Source organism: Ammospiza caudacuta, chromosome 1, assembly GCF_027887145.1.
Source record: "Ammospiza caudacuta isolate bAmmCau1 chromosome 1, bAmmCau1.pri, whole genome shotgun sequence".
In the NCBI taxonomy this organism is placed as follows: domain Eukaryota; kingdom Metazoa; phylum Chordata; class Aves; order Passeriformes; family Passerellidae; genus Ammospiza; species Ammospiza caudacuta.
Window position 1 is genome coordinate 123,621,797 of NC_080593.1, and position 16,921 is coordinate 123,638,717.

Here is a 16,921-nt window from a genome sequence, read left to right on the forward strand (position 1 = left end):
GATAAGAATATAACTGAATGGCCTTTGACACCTGTAATTAGGCCACTTCAAGCCATTTATAACAGAGGGGAATACATCACTTTGGTAATTTGAGTTTTGTATATTGGAGATAGTTTTGTTTTTAAGTTGATCATCTTTGGTTTTCCTCTTTTCTTTCCTGTAGGTTGTTTGGGCTACAAGTAGCAGAATCGGTTGTGCAATTAATTTGTGTCATAACATGAACATCTGGGGGCAGATTTGGCCAAAAGCAGTTTATCTTGTATGCAATTATTCTCCTAAGTAAGTAGATTGACACCCACAAATATCTTGAGGGGGCAAGATACTTTACAATAGTCCAGGAAATAATATGCAAGGAAACCAGTCTGGATTTTCTGGTTTTTGTACCGTTTCAATGTAGAGCATTGTTCCCAAACAGCCTTTGGCTGCACAAACGCTCTTGTGAGTTTTCTGGTGCTTCAGTTTTCTGGCTTGTGTTTTGGTACATATACAGCATCAGAGACCTTTATTATAGTGTGATATTTTTCTGAAAAATAAATATATGTCCCCACTGTGACTTAAAGGAATGCGTAAAAGGAAGCCCATGGTTAAGATCAAATTTTGTAGGATATTCCATCTAGGAGAGAGTGAAGCCCATTCTCATGAAGTGGAGGAGTTAAGTCTTATGGTGCTATGCCAGTCTAAAAAGATCCTACAGTGATTTATGTCAGTTCTTAATTTTTTTTCTTCATGGACTTTTCAACTAGATCCTGTGTATTTGGTGTAGAATCATAGAATCATTTGGATTGTGAAAGACTATTAAGACCATTGACTCCAGCCAGTAACCTAACGCTGGCAAGTCCACCACTAAACCCTGTCCTTGAGTGCCACATCTACACACCTTTGAAATACCTCCAGGGATGGTGACTCTACCACTTCCCTGGACAGCCTGTTCCAGTGCTTGGCAACCCCTTCAGTGAAAAATGCTTCCTAATATCCAATCTAAACCTCCCCTAGTGCAACTTCAGGCCATTTCCTCTCATCCTATTGCTTGTAACTTGGGAGTATCAGAAGAATGTTATCATCTATGTGCCTGCTGTTTTTCATTATTTATTTCTTGATATATTAGGTGCTGTTTAATATTAACATGTTAATATGCTCATTGTTTAAGGCATTTTTTGCTATTTTTTTCTGTTAAGGGGTAACTGGTGGGGTCATGCTCCTTATAAACCCGGCCGCCCCTGTTCTGCATGTCCCCCTAGTTTTGGAGGAGGTTGTAGAGAAAACCTTTGTTACAGAGGTATGTACTATTTCACCATTACAACTATAAACAGGAATAGAAATAAATCTTTCCTTTTGATTTCTTTCCTCACTGTGCTTTAACATAGTGGGATAAAATATATTACATGTGTGCCCAAAGACCAGTTAGGCCCTACTTTACTGTGCTGGATGGGAATATGTACTTGTGATACATGGGGCTGAGGTTCACCAGAGGGAATGGAGTGCAGTGAACTCCTGCTGATAAGTGCTGATTCAGGGGTTTATGTACACAAAGATGGAGACTCATTGTGTGCTCTTTATATGCCTTTCTGTAATTACACTGGAAGTCTATGCAGTAATTTGTTTATAGGGAAAAAATATCTCAGTGACATGGACATGGTGTGTGTGAAAAACCAAGAACAAAGCTAGAAGACATTAGTAATTAAAGAAAATGTCAGCTAGGATGATTATTAACTTAGAATTTTTGGAATAGCATTTATAGCACTGAAACACACTATATTATGAAGCTGCTACTTCTTTTTATTCTACTCTGTGAACAGCTCATTTAGCAATTTTTGTTAATAACTTCTGAATTTCATATGGACCATATGAAAGCTGGATGTGTGTGCCCAAATAGCTTTCCTATGGTTCTAAGTAAGAAATGTAGATACAGGTATAAGTGTTTCAGAATTATTTTCACTATGTATGAGTAGAAGAGCCTCATTTTCAAGTGATTGTTACTGTGAAATAAGCTTTAATAGCACACTGTCTATGAACTTGGTAAAACTTTGCCCATGTGAAACAGAGATTGTCCTTGTCCAGTTGGTTCTGATGGCATGAAGATATGAAAACAGGAGCGTTAAGAGCAGTTTCATGCTTCAGTTGTGCTACACATGCTGGAAAAAAAAAAGTATATCTTTTCTCACTATCGCAAACATACTTGAGGTGTTCTATTAATCTTGAGTTCTCCATCTTATGAAGCAGTGGAGACTTTTCCTTGCTTTCTTCATTTGTCCACTGTTTTATAAGAACAAAGCTGATTTACCAAAACATAGTAAGGGATTTACATTCCACACCAATTTTATTTTTCTTCTGAGAGATTTTTTTCTTACCCATTTTCTAAAACAGAGGATTCAGAAAGACCTTATTCCCCCCATGAACCAGAAGAGGAAACCAATGAGATTGAACGTCAGCGATCCAAAGCCCAGGATGCAACTGTGCAAAGCCGGCCGAGAACACATCAACCTTCAGCCTCCACAGGCACTGATGACAGTGAGAAAAATGAAGTGATAAGCACACAGCAAATGTGTAAGGAATTTACCTGATTTGCAAGTGGTCAACAAAATTGAATTTTCTAGTATCAAACTCATTACAGTGAATTTGCTTTTTGCTTGTTTTAGCTCAGATTGTTTCATGTGAAGTAAGGCTAAGAGATCAGTGCAAAGGAACAACTTGCAATAGGTATGGTAAATTTTACAGTTGTCATTTTGAGATTTTTCTGAAAGGCTATATTTGTACATGACCTGGAATATTTCCCCTTTTTGTAATCCCAGGATTTAAAACCAAGTTGTATTTAATTCTCTTAGGTATGAATGTCCTGCTGGCTGTTTGGATAGCAAAGCCAAAGTTATTGGAAGTGTACATTATGAAATGGTAAATACTTTTAAATTGGATTTTGTACCAGTAGAGTGTTTGATGAAATGTCTTTTCTGTTGGCATACTAGTTAAAATTGTATTAAGAATGGATTTTGAGGATGTCAGCATTCACCAAAACTAAAAGCTTACAACAAATGTTTAAGAAAGCATCAGATGACATAAATTTGTATCTGCTATTCTGTGTGTACTGTGCAAATGAACTTCATATGTATACATACACAGAAGTAGAATTTTTGAGTCCACATATTTACATATAAATATGTGAAGGTGGGCCTAAAGGAGGAGTACAGCAATTTGTGGGTATGCTTGTATAAATTGTTTCAGTAAGATGGACCTGCTTGTGTGTAACCTGAATACTAGCTGAGAGTATGTAATTTACTCTGTAGAACAGGAAAACAGTATAGGAAATGGCACGTACTGTGAACAAGTGTACTGTAAATGAGAGTAGTTTATCTCTGAGTTAGGCAAAGTGGTGGTTTATTTGCTTGAAATAACACCTACATGGACCAAGTCAAACATAAAAGACTCTCTACCAAGTTTTTAATGACACATTGTAATTAAAACCTGCTTTTTTTCTGACGTGGATCTGCTCTTCCTGCTCTGTTTTGCAGCAATCCAGTATTTGTAAAGCTGCCATACATTATGGCATCCTGGACAACGAAGGTGGTTGGGTTGATGTGACTAGGCAAGGGAGGAAAAATTACTTTATCAAGTCTTACAGAAATGGTGTTCAGTCAATTGGGTAAGTTTTTTTTTTTAAATTAAAATGTATGAAAAGGTTTTCATCGGTTTATTTTTGTTTCATATGAAATACATCACATTTTAAATAATATTTTGCTATGCTTTTTGTATATGTAAAGAATATGAAAATGCTATAAAAAGGCATTTGGATATAGAGATATTGTATCCATTCTGAAACTTTAGCCAGTGTTTAATGGTGGACAGAGAGTAGGCACAATAATAATGTGAAAGAAGGTTAAATAATTTACAGAATTACTTGGGCAGTTAGTTAGTGTTTGTAATTAAATAATGTTGAGAGTATTCAGTTAATTAATTGGTAATATATATATTTATTGTCAAAAATTAGCACATACTGGCAGATTATTTTATGTGTTTTGGACACAGACAAAGCAATCTATGACATTTAACAAAGCAATAATATTACAAGTTCATCTTTGTAAATAACCCTCTTGTAGTGTGCATATGGAAAAAGAAAAAAATATATCTCTTCCTGTATGCTTTGGTAATTTCATCACAGTTCCACAGTTTACATATGACATTTTTCACAAATATTTTGTACGATTTCTACATTGGCCAGTGATGAAATAATATTGCATACTGTGGAAACTTAGTTTGGAGGTATTGCACTGCTGAGGTGCCTTCCCTAAGACTGGTATGTGAAAACATCTCCAAATACTTGTAGACATGCTAAAGAAAAACCCAGAAAAGCAACACATAGAAATGGAGAATGCTTGGCTGTTTCATTTATAATTATCCAATGATAATTATAGACGAAACAGAAAAACATCAGTATTAATATATTCAAATTTAAGATCTTATTGGTGTTTGCAATTTGTACTTCGCTATATCATAATGTATTCTTCAGAGCTTTACATTGATGTCCTTATTTCTGTCTATATTTAGGATATGTGTAATAGTGGCATGTGTGTAGCTCACAGGGGTAATATTGAGCTGAAAGAAAACGGGATTTTTCTGAGTGATATATTTGGTTTACATGCAAACCCAAGAGTCAAGGAGATAGGTAATCATCAGTGGCTATGCTCTCATTCTGTGCTGTGCAAATGATTCAGGCTATGGCACCTGTCATCATTTCCCTTTCCAACAGATATGTCTAAGCCAGCACAGAGAGGAGCATTGACATGGTAGACCAAATTCAGTGGCCTATAATTTGGCCTACATGGTTAGCACTTAAGGCATTGATATCGATCAGTTTCTCGGGGTCATCTGATGACTGGACTCTGTTTGATTTACCTGCCTAAAAATGAAGATACGACAAACATTTCTCTTTTTTTACTTGCTTTGATACAAAGAGAGAAATAGATCTTGATTATATCAATACTTACATATGAGGAGCCAGTTTGCTTACAAATGTAGGAGTAGATAAGCTGTAAAAAAACTCTTTAAGCTGGAACCAATTGATTTCCCATCAGTTGAAATCTCTGAGTTTCTATGCTATATGAGAAAAAACTGTATGATTGTCCAGCCTACAGAGTGTATTTAGCAGCTATCCTTTGAGAACTGGAACTCAGGGGAAGTTATTTTGCCTGTGGGATAAATAAAGATTATTTGTCAAAGTTTCAAACCTTCAAAAGGCCCATCAATAAGGCAGGGGATGCCTTGCAGCTACCTGACTCTCACCAGTGTCTGTAGATGGAGCCTTACATAAACTGCTATTTATTATATTCAAGAATAGATGAAGTAAAGTGGATCTTGCCTCTACTGTGTATTGCAAAAGAGAATAGAGAATGCAAAAAAGTAAGTGTCAGGGCAGCATATAGGAAGTGTCCTAGTCTTCAGCTCCTTTGATTTCTTATCAGGATAGCTAATACCAATTTTTTTTCAGCTGTTGGATTTTTTAGGATAGGGTCCTGTTCTGAATATCTCAACAAGCTAGTAAACAATAGAATCATGTTCCTACATCAGTGTTTGAGAGTGCTAGGGCAACAGAAGTATGAGCTTCATCAGTGAAAGCTAATCCAATAAATGAGCAATGGACAATTGATGGGTCATACAAGTAAACAAACTGATGCAGGCAAACAAAACAGGGAGGTCCACAGGAGCAATTTGCTCTAAAGGTGAATAGGGAATAATTTCCTAGGTTTGTTGTGGGGTTTTTTTGTTTGTTTTTTTGTTTGGTTTTTTGGGTTTTTTAGTTTTTTTTGGTTTTTTGTGGTTTTTTTTTGGGGGGGGGGGTTTAATAAGTAATTTTATGGGTGCCAAAGGCATCCTCAGCTTCTTTGTTACAGGTGAAAAATACCACAATCAGAGGCATATCCCAGGAGTCAAAAGAGAAGGAAAATAGAAGATGGGGGGAATAAAATAGAAACATTCATCAACTTGTAATGAAACAACATAATTTATGTACCTGACTTTTTATAGCAAGAGGAAGCAGGTACATCTGAGTGCCATATAATTACTGGGAAAAAAAAAAAAAAACTCTTGCATGTTATACTAGGTTTTTAATGATGCTGATGATAACGGGAGATACAAGATCCAAGAGTAAAATTTAATGAAACATTTCAGGGAGGCTGTGAGGAGAAACTCTTCTTGGTGTTGGAGTTGTTGATAGGAATGAACCTTTAGCAAAAGGTGAATGAGCTCTTCTGGTAAATGAAAGCTTCTGAGCAACCACATGCCACATTATGAGGGACTAATATATTGCTTAATTGGTTCCTATTGCAAGTTCTCTTTGCAAATTAAACTCCTGAACGTTTAACATGCATTCCTGTTTTTGAAACACATTCACTGGGTAGATGTGTCATTGTTATAAGTATGTTTCCAACTGGGGAGAAGGGGGTGCAGTGAGGAAAAACTGTCTGGGGACATTCTCTTGGCTTTAGTTCCATATTTTCTAATAAAAATTATTCCATCTAAAAGAAATCACTGAAATATGTTATTTACTGATAATTTCTAATATTTCTTCTTCAGAAAATACCAATCTGCCAATTCCTTCACTGTCTCTAAAGTAACAGGTTAGTATTTATTTCTTACAAACTCAGTACTGCTCTGTTTTTTTCTAAAAAGTAAACATTTACTTCTTTGTGTTTTATTTTCTTCAGTTCAGGCTATCACCTGTGAAACCACAGTGGAACAACTGTGCCCATTTCAAAAACCAGCCTCACACTGTCCAAGGTAAAGTTCATAAAATGTTATTAATTTTAAGTGCTGCTCTATTTTCTGCCATTTACTAATTATTTTAGGTCATCTTAAGTTGTTGAGAAAGGTGACAGCAATAGCTGTTAAAATGAAGTCAAAAATGCTCAAGTGATATTTTAGTCTTTGGTCTCAGTAGAAAGCAAGGTAGGTAAAGATGATCTGCAGGATTTTTCATTAGGAAAATCTCTTTTTCTTTCACTCAGTAAGATTCTGTTCCTAATCTTAGTGAAATCCTTACACTGAAGACTGTGAATAAAAGTACATTTTATTTTTCATTTTCCATTATTATATATATGTACCTTGGGCAAAGTCCACTTTATTTTAATTTATTTACATGTAAAACAGATACAATAGAAGGATAAAATTCAGATAATTATCATAGAAGTTACCAATTTGCTTGGGAGTTCTGGAGAAGCTGGATTTAAAAAAAAATTGAAATATATCTGGTTAAGGTAAGGCCTGGTCTGCAGCTTGGCTTTAAATGTCTGTGCCATTTCTTTGAAGCCTGTGTTTTAACTCTTCGAAAGGCGCTTGTACCGCAATATTTTGACAAAGCAGTTTGGTAACAGCTCTTAAAACCATAGATGAGTCAAAGGTAAATACACTGCAGCATGATTTACCACAAATTAAGCTGGAGATATCCACAGGATTACTTTCATAGCAATCCTACAGCCAACACAGGAAACAAGTACAAAGCCAAAACTGCTAGGAAAACATCCCTTCATGTAGCACTTGGGTCCATGGACTCACTTGGTGCTTGGCTATGACTCCTGGCTTCGAGCTGGAGGATGTGGAGAAGTAAGCTAAGGACTGGAACACAGGAATGGATGGGTACATTCTCCTATCTTTTTCTTTTTCTCGTCATTATTAAAAACTAAAGCCAGTTTCATTGACAGAAAAGCAGGTTTTGGTTTTAGGAAAATTAAAGAATAAGTACAAAGTTTAAAATTACGTAATGCTGATGTGCCAACTTAAGGAACTTCACAATGGCAATGATTCATTCAAGATTCCGTGCATGCTCTTAATTCTGGAAGTGTAGTCTTGGCAATTACAAGCAGTAGTCAGCCATGGCATTGATTACACAACCTCATTTTTCCCTCTTACTCCCAGCTCATAAATCAGCAGGCCTTCAACAGGCTTCTTCGACTTCTTGCTTCCTCCTGACAAAATATCTTTCCTGAATCTTATCAGCGTGTTTTAGTTACCCATCTGGCAAGACTCTAGCATGCCCAAGAGATTTGACTTCCCAAGTATTGATCGGAGCCTGGATAACATTTTAGAAGAGAACACTTGTCCAGAGCTGCCCCATGTAGGGTCACTCAGTTTTTCAAATGAAATAGCTCAGAGTAGACCTAGAGTCAGCTGATGGTTCTTGCTTGTAGCATATCACAGTTAGCAAATAAAATGCTGACACCTTTTGTACTATACTTAGGTTCCCACATGGTTTTCCTGTTCATTTTGAAGGTATAGAAGACATGAATCACAGAGAAAATTTTCCTCAAATGTTAACAAAATACATTTAATAAAGACAGTGTTTGTTTTAGTAGGTTTCTGACCTCCCAGAATCAGCTAGGAGTCTCACTACTTTCCAAGGTTTTTCATTCTAGCCACATATGCCAATGCTCAACTTCATTATAAGTTGCTAAATTGGCTTGTGTCACCAGGTCATGAGCATCAAAGCAGGTCCTCAGTCAGATCTGCCTCTTCTGAGACTGTACATTTTGTATAGGGCACTTAGAATCAGATAAATTATAGCATAATGAACCGGCTGTCTCCTCACTGACTTTTCTACTTGCCTCATATATGTTGAACAAGAACACCATCTACTTAGCCAAAGAAAAGAAGACCAGACTTGTTAAAGTATGATTTTAAGCACTTCATATGAACTTTAACACATCAGCAATGCTTTCAGTTGTATGGTCAAAACCTCGAAAACTGACAGATGTAAAATAGGATTATGGACTCATATGTATAGACAATCAACTTGATTTATACTTTATTATGCTGTCATTCAGCATGATATATTAATCCTCTGATACTCTTCCTAACTGTTTCTGGTTTTGTTTTTGGTCTTTCAGGGTGTATTGTCCTCACAACTGTATGCAGGCAAATCCACACTACGCTCGTGTAGTTGGTACACGGATTTATTCTGATGTAAGTACAGGGATTTATATTGTGTTATAAAAGGAGACGTAAAATTCTATCAAAAAAATTATAATGTAACTATAAGATAGAATATTGATATATAGTTTTCTTCCATATGATTTTTTACAAAAAAACCCCTTTCTTTTCAAAAAATCTTTTTCAGAGGCTCCCATTTAAGGTAGCAGTAGTCAGATGCTGAAGATATGGAAAATTATTTGGAAACTCATTGTAGTCTTCACTAGGCTCTGAACACATATTTCCGATTTTTTTATCAAAATTCCCGCTGCTCAACATTTGTCCAACATGACCAGTGTATACTAATTTAAACCCTTGCACTTTAAATCCTGATGCAACCATAACTTCTGTCAGACTATACAAAAAATATTGTTCTTGAAATAAATGTTTACAGTCACATTATTTTGAATATTTCTTATCTGTGTGAATAACTAAGTATTTGTGACAGAGTTTTGATACATTTGTGTAAAGTATCTCACACTGTTATATTATTTTAACAGACTTTTTTTTATCATTTTGTTAGCTAGTAAATTTTTTTTCCCTGTCTTTTCTACAGCATGTTTAGTTCTGAGGTGGGTAGGAAGTCTGAAAAGAGATTTCTAATTTATACCCCTTCTTTGTCATGTCTCTATGAAGAAGCCAGGATGTAGTGGCAGAGAAAGCAGTTTGTATTTTTTGGCTGTAAACTCTAGTTTGACTGTCCTATGGATGTCATAAAGAGTAGTATGGCAACCAGCTGGGTCAGATGATGATTTTCACTACTTTCCAGTTCTTTGAAATGTGTGAAATATTTGATCTTCAGCATTATGAAACTAACTGACGTCCATTGGATTACCTGAGTGTCTTGTCCTGAAAACACCCTTGTCCACAAGTGTTGTAATGGACGTGAATGGTATTTCCAGTTCAGAAAGGTAATTGATTTGTGAACTGGATCCTTAACGTGCATAAAAGGAGCAGTGAAAATAGATTCAATGCAAGTCCAGTTTGTGGAAGATGATTTTCTTTCAGCTCTGTGATTGTGATTGAGGGCTACAGACAAAGTTTCCCATCACTTAGAAGAGAATATTGTAGGAGAAAGAAGACATGCTTGTGTTTAATCTTGAGAGGGGAAGTGTCATAATATGTATTTTCTTTGGCTGGAGAAGTCCCAGGTGACTTTAATTAGTGTTATAGAGGTATACTTTAAAATTATTTTAGGTGTACTATCTCATTATTCATCATCGTTATATAGAGATGTGTGCAGCCATACTGCTTTTAGGAAAAAATGGATATAAATACAGGTGAAACACCAGAGATGGGAGTCTTCTTATCAACTTCAGGTGCTGTCAGGGTAGACATTTACACTGAAGGTGCTGTTCTAGATTATGTTTTCAGTAGTTTTTAATACAGAGAGTACAGTGGTAAAGGAGAGAAAAAGGTATCTGCAGAGCAGAATTATCTTGAATTTTTCAGCGTGCCTACCTTATTTTTCCAGGGGCTAGAGAACAGGAAATATCCTTTATCTAAAGAGTTTGATGGAGTTGTAAAATTTTATACCATTTGAAGGCTTTGGTCATACAAATTTTTGTTTCAGTAACCATATATAGAAACATTCCCTGAAACTTTTGCAAAAGTATTCATAATTCTCTGCTATGGTAAAATATAGAGAATATGATGTAGAAAGCTATTAAATAGCTCCATATTCCTATGATGGTATGTTAAAGACACTTGTGGTTTAAATGCCTTTGTAGAGTAATGCTGTGCTGTGGTAGATACTGGTATTTGTTGAGTATCTGAGTTAGGAAAATAATTAACTTGGTATTCAGATCCCATCCCACCTGTCAAAAATACTAACAAGCTTAGGAGTGTTCACAACACAGTAACAAAACAGGGCCATATAATGCTGTATAAAGTGTTCATACTAACTTTAAAATACTGTCTTATACATCCTTTGGAATTTCTTCATCAAAATTAAAGAAACAAACTCAAATCTTTGAAGTTTTCCAGAAAGTGACACAGGGATCCTGATGTAAACCACAAATAATATGCTGAAATTTGTGATAGACATAGAAAAATCCTTTTTTGCCTAAATCAACAGGAGGCTTGCCTTAGTGGTTCAAGGAAGTGTGACCTGGATGACATAATATTGAGCACAGGAAATACTGTGGCATCACTACTGGAATCTGATTCCATTTAGATGCATGTCTAATAGTCTCATTCCAAGACAACGAGAAGTTCTTGAGAGACAAGGACAGATAATAGTTGGTAAAAAAAGATATTCTGTATATGTTTATAAAACTATATGCATTTGTTCATAGCTATTCCTACAAACTAGTTCATAATTATGAATTTATACTCATGTAATTGTTCATTTATTCAAAAGCTATGTGAATTTGTTCTCCAGTCTCATCTGGAATGTAGCATCAGAATATCAGTTTATTTTTCATCTGAAAATTTTTTGTCTGAGCTGGCTTCACGAACCCCAGTCTTCTGACCTCTCCTTTTTCACATTTTCCCTTCAAGTGTCGTGCCTTCACCTTTGAAATGTTGTGCATTAGCCCAGCCATACTTGGTTGGTCCAGTTGTGGTGCCAGCCCTAACAATGCCCCCCATCCTTTGCTGGACATTGTTTCCAACAAGCAGTCAGCCTTTTCTGTCAAAATCTCCATCCCTTGAATTTTCCTTTCCTTTTTACTTGACTAGAAACTTCCAAATAGTGTTGGAACAGCCACCACGTCCTAGCCATCCTCAAATGTAATTATGAGAGTATACCCTTATGTCATGGTATAAAGGGTGAGGGTACATTTTGATTACTATTACAGAGGTGAAAAAGCTGATCTTTCTTTTCCCCAGTTGTACCTCAAGCCTTTTTTTATATCTCCAGTGGGAACTGAAAACAAAGTTACTGCTGTGTTATTGTGCTAGGAATGAATAGAATGAATAGTTTTCTTCTAGTTCTTCAGTGTAGTTAATTGCTTGTAAATATCATCTTTTATTTCTTCTGACTGTAATCCTGTATTGCAGAGGCCATTATTCCCCCTGGGTGTTTGAAATTGCACATGATCAGTCTACTCTTTTTTTACTCCACAGTATGCATAAATAAGGCGTACTATAATCTTAACAATAAGGCATTTATTGGTGTTAAGGGTATAAAAACTGTTTTGAAACCTTGGGAGGAGGAAAAGTACAGAGGGGTATAAATGGCATCCTTTCTGGCATGTTCAAAAAATGCACCCAGCAGTGTGGAAAGAAAAACTCTAAAGCGTCTTTGCAAAAGATTATTTGCATAAATTATTCCAGATCTTTACTGCTTTAAATATTTTAACATTAAAAGACAAACTATATATGAGTGAGCCTGGCAAGTCCTGTGCTTAGAATGAAAGTAGGAAAATCATTGCTATTTTAAATTCTTGATTTTATATAGCATTGAGGTTGAAAATGGCTATGATAACATATATAAATTATTCCAATTATAACTGGAAGAAATGCAGTTTTTTGTGGCCTGTTTCACCAGCTATTTATATTGGCTAAATTTTTAAAGGTTGTTTGTGAGAAACCTATTGCATTGAAAACTTTTCCCACTAAAAAACCTTGGTTTTAAGTGGAGATACACTGAAGATGGAACTGCAGTTTGCTATGCTATGCTTTAAAGATTGGGACTTACCTTCTGGAATATCTAAGTTTAATTCTTCTGACAATTATTAAAATGCTGAAAGAGTAGTAGAGTACTGCAAGTTTAAATCAATTATTTAAATTAAAGTTATCAAGAATGTCACTGAGAAATCCTTCTATGGATATTGTTTGTTCCTAATGGGTTCACAAGGGGAATTTGTGACCAGAAAATAGATGTTTGAAGCAGCTGTAAGTGCTGTTAACTTAACAGAGAACTTTCATTTTAGACCTCTATCTTCTGTCTGATGCTCTCATTATACCCTTCATCTAATTAGCTTTTAATATTTACCCATGCCTGGATAGAAAACTGCAATGCTCCCTTTAATTATGGATCACTTCACTAATATTTGAGGCTTTGGCTGATAGATTCTTTCATTTTGAAAGGGCTGAAGTATTGAAACACGTTCCTGATCTTTGAACTGAAATAGCCTGAAATAAATTATTTTTGCATCATGGTGTAAATGACCTGAAATCTCTTTCTGAATTCCTATAAAATGGCCTAATTCCTAATGAAGCTGATTTAAATATCGTAGGACTAATAAAATTAGCCGTGCAATAAATATAATTATTTTATGTTTGATCGACTTGGTTTAAATACCTGTATTTGTCGTTTTTCCTAAAAATGGTGAAATAAAAGGATGAGTGCAGAGCTAATCTGTGTCTTCCCTGCCAGATCTCCAGCATCTGCCGGGCAGCAGTGCACGCGGGTGTGGTGCGCAACCAGGGCGGCTACGTCGATGTGATGCCCGTGGACAAAAGAAAGGTCTATGTGGCCTCCTTTCAGAACGGGATATATTCAGAAAGGTACAGAGCCCATTTGCAAAGGTTACACTTTACTCTTGGCCTCGATAAGGTCCACAGCCTGGCAATGTGTCTGCCCTGGGTAACAGCGGCTGCGGTGACTTTGGAAAGGCTGTGCTAATGGAGCTGCCTGCCTCCTCTAAGCTCATACAACATTACCCTGAAAAGCTGCCTATGAAATAAAGTAAACCTCTTGTTTGCTTTGCTAGTTCTTTTGCAACTAACACAATGTTTAATAAGAAAATTGCAGTTACTCCTTTAAGGATTTTTTAAAAGTTGACGTTAATGATGCAGGTTCATTGGTTCCTGATGAATGGTCCATTAGTGATTTACATGGTATCACACCAGTGATCCTGAATCATACTTAATACTCACAAACATTAAAATTCACAATAATTTAAACATAGTTTTGATGCTCTTTATTAAATAATTTGTTGTTAACAGTGTTTTTGTGAAAGACATGTAGATGCTGTGAAAGTTCACTACTTGTATTGGGTGTATTTATAAATTGTGTGATGATAACACATGACTATGTGTTGTAGATTTAATTTAATCCCTGAAAGGGCTCTCCAAGTTTCAAAGGAAGAAAGAGAAATTATTTCTAAAATACTGTACCACTCTTTTTGTCCAGTAAAGCTAAGAATGTTTCTTAGACCAAAAATGATGGCTACCTAACTAGACTATAGTCTTTGTGAGAAATTTAAGTGGAAAAAAACCTCAAAAAGGTTTCTGTAGAAAACTCAGAAGTAGGAAAATATTGAGTATTTTTGTCTTGTTTTTAATGGTGGGTAGGAGAATGTCTTCTCCCTTTCTCTCAGACCTCAACAGTTCTGGAAGCTTGTAAAATACAGATTTTCTTTGCTCAATGGATGACTTATTTTACATATTTTTTGACTTTTCTCTGTGATCATCCAATTCCCTTAGAGTGCTTCCTTACTGACACTTTTGCTGTCCATATAAATTTTCTTGAATAGATTCAGACAGGAAGAATGTTGCAAATTTGATGATTACTTATACTTTAATATATGTATTGGATAATATAAATAAATATAAATTTAAAATATGTATAAATACACATATATTTACATATTAATCATCTTGGTAAAGTTTGGGAGGTCAGAAGTTTGGAAGAGAGTCACAAACAAGTTTTCTGTGAAGGAGAACATGATGAATTCTAATGATGTTGAAGTCAACCTCTTCCATTGTGCCTTTCCTTGCTTCCACCTCCATTTCCCTTTCCTTCCCAGATAATCTTCAGGCTGAGTTGGCTAAAAAAAAAGAAAAAATGGACCAATAAATAAGACATGCTGGTCCATGGTCCAATTTTAAGACAAAGATACTTATCCTATCAACATTTCATTGGAATTGGGTATTTTTGTTTCTTTTCTTTTGAAGCCAGATACTTATCCATTCAGGCATTCCCTTGGGTTTTGTTAGACATTAGGTCTTTGTAGAAATCTATTATTCATTGTAGAAGCAATTAACAAATGAGTGATCTCCTAGGTCTGCAAGTTCTCTCCAAATACAGTTGCTAGAAGAGTAAGCATAAGATGTATGTTTTCTCTATTTCCAAAACACTTTTAGCATTTTGCTTCAATTCTTTAAAACACTGTCACTTGTCACAAAGGATTACTTGAATTTTTCTATGTTGTATTTTGTTCCTATTAAGCTGTTTCGGAAAATAATAATCTGAAATTTATGTAGTTTTTATTTGTAGCAGTTTAAAAAAAATTCTAGATAGATAAATTGAGGAGTTGTCACAAGAAGTACTGCAGGATATTAGAATTAACAATTGAATTTTTTTTAAAGTTGTTATTGGAGTGTTATGGTCTTAAAAATAACATAAAAACTGCTTTTATGTTTCAGTTTACAGAATCCACCAGGAAGCAAGGCTTTCAGAGTATTTGCTGTTGTTTGAATCTAGCAAGTAAAACATGTAACAGGCAAGTGAAACCAAAGCACTTGGAAAAGATTAATACAGGCCATTTCTTGTGATTCCTGAAATTTGTATAAAGCTGTAACATTATTGTACAGAAGATGTATACTGCTTTCCACCAAAAAAAATTAAGTTGCATATAAATCTTAATGAAAAAAATCTGTAAAAATAAACATGGGAGAAAAAATAATTTGAAAATCTATAATGATATATAACATTACTTTGAATCCTGTGTTAAATATTGCTATATTTTCTTAGCAGTTACTCCTATACAGTTAATTCAAAGCTCATAAGTGTTCTTTGTTTTCTTCATCTGAATATATTATTATATGGTGCTTTATATATGCCACTAACAGTAACCTTAAAACTATACCAGAGGGAGGCCTGAGTTTTTATTTTCAATGTACATAAAAGAAGTCATCCCAATATTTTGAAAACATAAATCATGCCTTAAAGTAAAATAATTACATATATAACTTTTTAATGATTTAAAGTAGCATTAGCCATGAAAGCATCAATGAAGAGCTAGATTGTTCTCAATTTCACACTGATCATAACAAGTACAAATACCTATTTTGAAATAAATTGAGATAAATTCCTATAAAATATAGGAAGAAGCCTTAGGTCATGCTAACACGCTTTCCTTTAAAAAATATTCTTAAGAGACTGGGCCATTCATGTCTATTTTTTTAAAAATAGATTAATAAAATATTTATTGGATGCTGCTAAGCTCATTCCTTCAAATAGCCATAATTCATTATGGCCCAATCCTTCACAGATATTCCACTGTCTTGGGATGGGTGTGTGAAACAGGCATATATAACCTTAAAGAATCTAATAAAATCTTTGTATTTAGAAGTGCAGTAACCTGAAATTAAGGAATAAGCTTGAAGTTCTGCACAAACGCATGCTTTATTTTTGCCATGTTTCCTTCAATTTACTTAAATTTGGGTTTAGAGAAAATGTAGAATTGTACACATTAAAAAAATTGGCAAGTTTACAGCCTTGAGCTGTACATGTTATCAATATGCTGACCTCTAATAATATGTGAGTAAATGTTCAAAAAAACCAAAGAAAATGGTAACAAAGGCTAACCTTGTTCCTTGTGACCTGGCAAATACTCCTGCAGGCCAGGAAGTATAGTGGTACGAAGCCCAGTGACAATTATGTCATTTGTTGCTTCACAATTTTAAAGAATTCATTTATGGTGAACAGCTTGATACATTAATTTTACCATATTATGGTATATGAAGAACATGTAGTGGTGATACTATGTTTCTTTCTATGAAAAGTGTATTGGTGCTTTAAGACTGAAAAGCTGTTAAACTTTATTTTTGGTATATTTTGTTTCTGTTGTTGAATCTATTTCAATCCAATTTGTAAACATTCATATTCTTCATATTTCAGAATACCATATTCTGCCTTCTCTTTTGCTACATGTACTACCTCATGTAGTTAGGCAAGCTTTGTTGGTTTTTTTAATCTGTTTTGAATAAAATTAATTTACATTGTAAGAATACCTTTCACTGATTTTTTTGTCCTGATTCAAGAGAAAGAATGTAATAGCCACCCTGAATATGTCTT

General features: G+C 34.9%; 1 protein-coding gene across 1 annotated transcript in view; it reads left to right on the plus strand.

The window, feature by feature from the left end:
- CRISPLD1 (cysteine rich secretory protein LCCL domain containing 1) overlaps positions 1–15,346 on the plus strand; it is a 35,149-nt gene extending 19,803 nt beyond the window's left edge. Inside the window, exons 4-14 of the mRNA XM_058813354.1 lie at positions 164–279; positions 1,176–1,276; positions 2,365–2,544; positions 2,637–2,697; positions 2,823–2,889; positions 3,504–3,634; positions 6,562–6,605; positions 6,693–6,765; positions 8,868–8,943; positions 13,274–13,404; positions 15,268–15,346. Coding sequence (XP_058669337.1) covers positions 164–279; positions 1,176–1,276; positions 2,365–2,544; positions 2,637–2,697; positions 2,823–2,889; positions 3,504–3,634; positions 6,562–6,605; positions 6,693–6,765; positions 8,868–8,943; positions 13,274–13,404; positions 15,268–15,319 — 1,032 coding nt within the window. The 3' untranslated portion in view covers positions 15,320–15,346. The remainder of the gene's footprint in view (positions 1–163; positions 280–1,175; positions 1,277–2,364; positions 2,545–2,636; positions 2,698–2,822; positions 2,890–3,503; positions 3,635–6,561; positions 6,606–6,692; positions 6,766–8,867; positions 8,944–13,273; positions 13,405–15,267) is intronic.
- The last annotated feature ends 1,575 nt before the right edge of the window (positions 15,347–16,921 follow it).